Source organism: Columba livia, chromosome 22, assembly GCF_036013475.1.
Source record: "Columba livia isolate bColLiv1 breed racing homer chromosome 22, bColLiv1.pat.W.v2, whole genome shotgun sequence".
Classification (NCBI taxonomy): Eukaryota; Metazoa; Chordata; class Aves; order Columbiformes; family Columbidae; genus Columba; species Columba livia.
In genome coordinates this window covers 5,705,469-5,711,980 of record NC_088623.1, presented here as the reverse complement: position 1 = coordinate 5,711,980, position 6,512 = coordinate 5,705,469, and the positions used below count along the sequence as shown (strand labels likewise).

The 6,512-nt window shown below is 61.7% G+C and overlaps 1 protein-coding gene across 1 annotated transcript; it reads right to left on the bottom strand.

Moving 5' to 3' along the window:
- Positions 1 to 296: 296 nt before the first annotated feature.
- Positions 297 to 6,173, bottom strand: GNAT2 (G protein subunit alpha transducin 2). Its single transcript, XM_005510344.3, has 9 exons — positions 5,886 to 6,173; positions 5,005 to 5,047; positions 4,671 to 4,812; positions 4,389 to 4,546; positions 3,935 to 4,063; positions 3,599 to 3,728; positions 2,388 to 2,541; positions 1,812 to 2,016; positions 297 to 995 (listed from the first exon to the last, which is right to left on the bottom strand). The coding sequence occupies exons 1-8, from the start codon at positions 6,001 to 6,003 to the stop codon at positions 1,826 to 1,828; spliced, it is 1,065 nt and encodes a 354-aa protein (XP_005510401.1). The 5' UTR covers positions 6,004 to 6,173; the 3' UTR covers positions 297 to 995; positions 1,812 to 1,825.
- Positions 6,174 to 6,512: the final 339 nt, after the last annotated feature.

Genomic DNA, 6,512 nt, shown 5'->3' with positions numbered 1-6,512 from the left:
GCCTGGAGGTTTTTCTCACAGCCTTTTCAATGAATTCCTAAAAACCTGCCCCAAAACGGGGTTGTGATCCCGCTGGGTGCTGGGGCTGGCCCGGAGGAGGGAGGGTTTGGTGGGCTGGCACTTGTCCCTCTGTCCCTCAGAGCCACCGGTTGATGTCGGTGGGAGATCCGCGTGTGCACCGAGCGCGGAGCGAGTGCAGAGAAGGTAAAACGCTGTGATCCGAGCTCCCGTATGCAGGAAACCAGGATTGGGAACAGCACAGAGAAGCGAAGCGGGAGAAACGAGCGACGCGCACGTCATGCGTATGTGTTTATTTGGTTTTCCTACAGCGCAGCGAAGCCGCGCGGTCGAGGGGACGCGGGCCGGGGCTACAGCGGAGTTATTTACAGACGGCGAAGAGCAAACGCAGCTCTAAGTAGCGGAATGGAAATCTTTCGAGTCACCATTTCCTCTTTCTCCGGCCCGTTCCTCTGCCGCAGCCGGGATTGTCACCCAAACGCGCTCCTGCCCGCGCTGCCACCAGCCCCACATCCCCATTGCTCGGGGGGCAATTCCCTCAAGCCTCAGGGCACAAAAACCCCAAGGACTGAGGTTGGTTCCCCGGCCTCCGCCTTCCCCAGAAACTCCAATTCAGCTTCGATAAAAGGGAATAAAGCAGCGGGGGGGTGGGCAGCTCCCGTCCCTGCCTCCCGCAGGCGCGATGCTGCGGTGGTGGGAACATGATGCTTGACATGAACCTTTCCAGCTGTCGTGCTCTTCGGTGTCAAACCGATCCCTGAACGCTGCGGAGAGCAGAGGCTTCGTTCTTCTTTCTTTTAAAAAAAAGAGGAAATGGCCACGAAAGGGAAGTTTGGCTCCAGCCCCTTCCTATCCTGGGTGGTTCGGTTGGGCAGGTTGTAGAAAAAGTGAGGTGTGGGTAACTTGTGTTTCTTTGTGGTGAATCCCTTGGCTCTGCTCAGCAGAACGGCGGTGAGAACAGCGCGACCCCTCCTCTTCTGGCGGGGAGACAGAACAGAGCGGGGTTAATGGTTCTGAGCGGCGGCGCTGAGTCGGGTTTGCAGAGGTGACTTTTCATCGCGCCGCACGGGGACAACAAATCGGTTTAAATGCGAACAGCCCGCAGGTTGAAGCCCCCTTCATTGAACCTTTATTAGGCGTGGAAAGGCCGGGGGAGCCCCGTGTCCCCCCGGGGTGTTCCTGGGGTGCTTCCCAGACTGGGGAACAACCTCCCAACCCAGTTACAAACTGGGGCGGCACCAGCGACTGTGCTGCGGCAACAGGAGGTTCTGGGATAAAACGCTTTGGTGTCGCTCGGGCGCGTGATTTGGGCTCTAATCTGCTGTTTGCACCGCTCCCCGCGCGCAAGGGAGCCCGAGAAAACGAGTTCAGAATAATAACGAGGCTGAGCCCCCCCCGGCTTTGGGAGGATGATTGGGAAGAGAACAGACCCCCCCCAAGCTCTGCATGGGAACCGTGACCTTCCCACAGGGCTGGGGGTCCCCAAACCCCGCCAGGAGACAGTGACAGGGCTATGGGGTCCCCAAACCCCGCCAGGAGACAGTGACAGGGCTATGGGGTCCCCAAATGCCCCCCAGGAGACAGTGACAGGGCTGGGTGGTCCCCAAATACCCGCCAGGTCCTCACTGATCCCAGCGCATCCTCCCCTCCCCAATTTCCAGCCTACGTTTGACAGCAAAACCTGGGACCCCCACGTCCCATGGCCCCGCAGAGCACGATGGAGCGGGCACCGCCGCATCCTCCTCCCCCTGCCCGGCCCCTTTTTGGGGGTTAAAGAGCCGTTTTCGGGGTACCTGCCAACAGACGCTCAGAAGAGGCCGCAGTCCTTGAGGTTCTCTTTGATGATGACATCCGTGACGGCGTCGAAGACGAACTTGACGTTCTGCGTGTCTGTGGCACAGGTCATGTGGCTGTAAATCTCCTTCACGTCCTTCCGCATGTTGAGATCAAGGAACTGGGTCTTGATGTAGTTTCCCGCGTCTTCAAACGTGTTGGGACCTGCGGGGGTAGATGATGATCATAGGATCATAGAATGCGGCTATAGAGTGCCGCATAGGATGCGGCTGCCGAGCTGGGCGAGGACTGGGGACGGGGCTTAAGGATGTTTGTACGAGCTGAATCTGAAATCTCCTCCCGAGGAGGAAGAGGAGGAGGAGGATGAGAAGGGCTGGGCGGCAGCTGCGCTTAGCCAAGTGTTTTTAAACAAGCCGTTCTATCCCATTTCTGCCCTTCCAAATGCCATCCCGAGGCCACATCTGGCCTCTCCTCTGCTGCTGCCTTGATCCCAGCTCAACCCAAAAGTGGTCGGGACCACGCGACTCCCGATGGTTTTTGGGGGGTCTCGAGGAGGGGAAATGACCCCCGCTCACCGTCATACTCCGGGAAGCAAATACTGAGATGGACTTTCTTGATCTTCTCCTCAAAAAGGTCCTTCTTGTTGAGGAAGAGGATGATGGACGTGGCGGCGAAGAACTTGTGGTTGCATATACTGTTGAAGAGGTGCAGGGACTCGTGCATGCGGTTCTGCAAGCAAACGGGCTCCTTAGCGGGATTACAACCCCCCTTTGGCCATTGCAGCCCCCAAGCCCCCCTGTTCCCAACACAAGAGCTTTGGCTGGGGAAATGGCTCTGCTCCTGTCCCCTGTCCCTCCTGCCCACCCGAAAGCCCCCGTGTCGGTGCGAGTGACCCGGGCAGCGCGGTGCTCCGGTTGGTCCCTCCCGGCATGTCCAGAAATGATGGGTTACGGTGGGGAAATTATCGGGGAAGCCTCTGAGCCCTGGGGAGGCCATCGAGGCCATCGTCCCCGTCACCCCGGCCGCTCTGTCCCACAGTGTTACCCACAGTTTGGGACAGAGCGGGGAAAAAGGAAATCTCCGCTTTTAAAGCAGCTTCTAGTTCACTGCGGCGGCGTCCTCGGGAGGAAGAGGCTCCATCCAGCTGTTGCCAAGTCCGACCGGGGCATTTTGCTGCTGATGGAACGTGGATCACTTTGCATGGCAGGGGTGACAGGGACATTTTTGCCCCGTCCATCTCCCCATTGCAGCAGCTTTTCTTGTTCGGCTCCCGCAGAACCTGGTGTTCGGACCCCGGAGCATCCGTGGGAGCGGGAGATGCCACCGAGGATGCTTTGCCCCAGTCCCCAAGGCTGGGAGGGAGGCAGCTCTTCTGCTCGTCTTCACCCCTCATTTATTCTGAGAAATGGCCGGTTTTGGGGCTCTCGTGATCCTTTTCGCGGTGCCGGAGCAGCAGCGGTGCCGGCGCGTCCCTCCCGGGCTGTGCTGATGCTCTTGTGGCGCCCTGGCCCCGCTGCCACGTGCCGGGAGGGCGAAAACTGCCCCTTATCGCTGCTTTTCTGCCCAATTCGGGGGCCACAGCGAGGCCAGAGGTGCCTCTGGGTGATTTCCCTTCATCGAGTCCGGTTTGCGTCTTGTGCCCCAGTGTAAGCGCCACAATGTCCATAGGGGGGGTCACCTCCATCCCCACCTCCCGCCCCTTTCCAGCATCGCCTGGTGCAAAGTGTCCCCCCCTTCCTCCGTGACCCCCTCGGAGCACCCGGCTCCTCTGGGACCCCCGACCCACCACTTCGTCGTCCTCCACCAGCACCATGTCGTAGGCGCTCAGCGCCCCGCAGAAGATGATGCAGGTCACCCCCTCGAAGCAGTGGATCCACTTCTTGCGCTCCGATCTCTGCCCCCCCACGTCGAACATCCTGGGGAGGGGACAAGGACGAGGCGGGGGGGTGACACAGCTGGTCCTGCTGCCCCCCCACGGGATGCTCCCAGTGCCGTGGCAGGGATGCAGTGGCAGGGATGCAGTGACTGAGTATCCCTGGTCCAGGAGGGGTTGGTGGTGGGACCCCAAACCCCCCCACTGTTGGGGGCTGGGGGGGATGGTGATGGGGGGGCACCCACCCACCTGAAATTCAGGTCTTTGACAGAGAACTTGGTCTCGATGATGCCCGTGGTCTTCACTCGGGATCGCAGCACGTCCTGCTCATTGGGGAGGTAATCGGGGGCTGTGATCCTGTCCAGCTGGTTCAGGTAACTGGGGGGGGGACAGGAGGGGAGGTCACCTGCTGCCGAGGGGCTGTCCCCACCCCCCCAATGGCTTTTTGGGGACGGATGGGGGGCTGAGCTCTGCCAAACGCCGGGATTCGAAGGCAGCACCGTCCCTGGGGTAGCTGGGGGGTGCAGGGCCATTGAGGGGGTCCAATGGGGGGGTCACAGGTGGGATGCAGGACAGTGGCCACAGGGTGTTCTGAGGACCAGGATTCCCAGGATTTTGCCTTGGTTGGGGAACGGCGATGAGCAGCCAAGGGGGGGTCCCCCAGCACATCCCTGTGTCCCCCCCAGCTGGTGACCCCACTCACTACGCAGCCGAGTCATTGAGCTGGTACTCAGCGGCGCGGTCAAAACAAGCCTGGACCCCCCCGTCCTTCCACAGCTTCTTGATGCAGTCAACCAGCTCGGGGGGCATCGTCCCCTCCTCGATGGAGTCGGCCAGGTTGAAGAGCTGCCGCCCGTCGTCCTGCGAGAGGGACCCGTTGTCACCTCTGTCCCCAGACACCCCCCTGGGGCTGGGCAGGGAGCTGGGGGGGCAGCACAGACCATGTCCCCTTGTTTTGGGGGGACGGGGACGCCCCCTGACTGACCGCGCGGGACGACTCGGCGTAGTCAATGCCCAGGGTGGACATGGCGCGGATGATGGCCAGGATGGACTGCAGGATGTTGCCGTAGATGATGGCCTTGAACTCCATGCACTCCTCGGGCGTGTAGCCATCCTGGTGGATGATCCTGGGGGGGATAGTCCCTCAGCCCCAGGCTCCATCACCCCCACCCCAGCATCACCCCGCCCTGGGAATCAGCGCGGTGTCACCACCAGCGTGACAAGGGGCATCACCAGGGTCCTGCCACCCACTTGTCCAAGAGTTGGGTTCATCCTGGTGCCCCCCTCCACCAAATATAGGTGGCTTGGGCTGTACTCACTTCATCTGCTTCACAATGGTGCTCTTGCCCGACTCTCCGGCCCCTGGAAAAGGGTGGGATGTCACCTCAGTGCTGGCCGGGACAGGACAGACCTGACACCATGGTGATGGGCACCCTGGCGGGGACTGGAGCTGCTCTCCCTCCTGCTCCGCTCTCCCCGGTGCCACCGTCTCCACGCCATCTCCTGTCACCCCATACTCCCGAGGCTGGAGACACCTTGGGGACCCCCAGGGTTGTGGGGATCCCCAGGTGCTGGTCCCCAGGGTCCCCCCCACCCACCAGCGGTGGCTCCGGTGCTGTAAGCGGCTTAGGGCGGCGCAGGAAGCTGCTTAGAATTAGGGTGCTAATCGCCTTGACCCCGACCCCCCCACCTGGATAAGCCCCCACCACCGGTCCCTGCCCCGCGGGGTCCCAATGCATCCCCAGGGGGTCACCCCACTGTCCCCAGGGGACTGTCCCATCCTGCCTGTCCCCAGCAGCAGGTTTGGGGGTGCTGGTGGCGGGAGCTCCCTGGGGTCTTGCTGACCCCCCGGGATGTGCCTCAGCCTGGCCCAGGTGGAACCTGGTGTCCTGGTCCCCACACTGTCCCCTTGGTACCTGCCACCCATCTGGTTGTCACCAAGAGCCGATGTCACCCCCGGCTCTTCCCAAACACAACCTCCGGGGACATCCACCTGGTGGGACAACTCGCTAATGGCAGCTCATCAGGCTAATGAGGGCTGAGGAGCTGCAGGCTTGGGATGAAGAAAGGCAGAGCACGAGGAGCTGATGGGGTTGGGCACTGCTTGTCCCTGTCCCCAATCCCTGGTCGCTTTTGTCCCCAGCAGCCACGGCAGGGACAAGGTGACATCTCCCGCGTCCCCCCCGGGGACCACCCTTACCGAGCAAGAGCAACTTGACCGTCTTGGCCTCTTTATCCGCGTCCTCCTGGAGCTTCTTCTCCAGCTCCTTGGACCTCTTGGCCATCTCCTTGTCCTCGGCGCTGGCCCCGCTCCCCATGGCCGCCGCCTCCTCTTCCTCCTCCTCGAGTGCCTCGAGCAGCTCTAGGTCCCCCGGCTCTTCCAGCTCTCCCGTGGGGTCTGGCGCGCGCACCCCGGGGGCGAGCGGTGGGCGATATGGAGAGAAAGGAGCCCCGAAAGGCGGGCGGGGGCCGGGGTGCAGCAGCAGAGCGCGGTGGGTGCTCGCGGCCCGGCTGCCCCCCGCTCTGTCCCTTAATTCCCCATGGATAACCTGATTTTTTTGGACCCTGGGATTTGGGGACTTTTTATCTCGCCATGTGACCCAGGAAATCCAATTAGCCCAAGATGGCAAAGATTAGGGCTCAGGACACACATACATTAAAAAAAAAGAGCATCTCGGGGAGGTGGGCACGGGGCTTTATATAAGGGGGGGGAAGGTGTGACAAGCCCCACCCACAGGGGACGGGACACCCCGTGTCCCCCGGGATGGCTCGGGGGGGTACACAGGTTTGGGGTCCATGGGGCCCAAGTGCTGGGTTGGAATCAGGG

Excerpts from the sequence above, each read along its gene's own strand:
- GNAT2 (XM_005510344.3), bottom strand. The coding sequence starts at position 6,003 with ATGGGGAGCGGGGCCAGCGCCGAGGACAAGGAGATGGCCAAGAGGTCC. Across the intron at positions 4,547-4,670 it reads ACGCCGAGTCGTCCCGCGCG|GACGACGGGCGGCAGCTCTT; the intron begins GTCAGTCAGGGG and ends TCCCTCTCGCAG. Across the intron at positions 2,017-2,387 it reads TTGCTTCCCGGAGTATGACG|GTCCCAACACGTTTGAAGAC; the intron begins GTGAGCGGGGGT and ends CTACCCCCGCAG.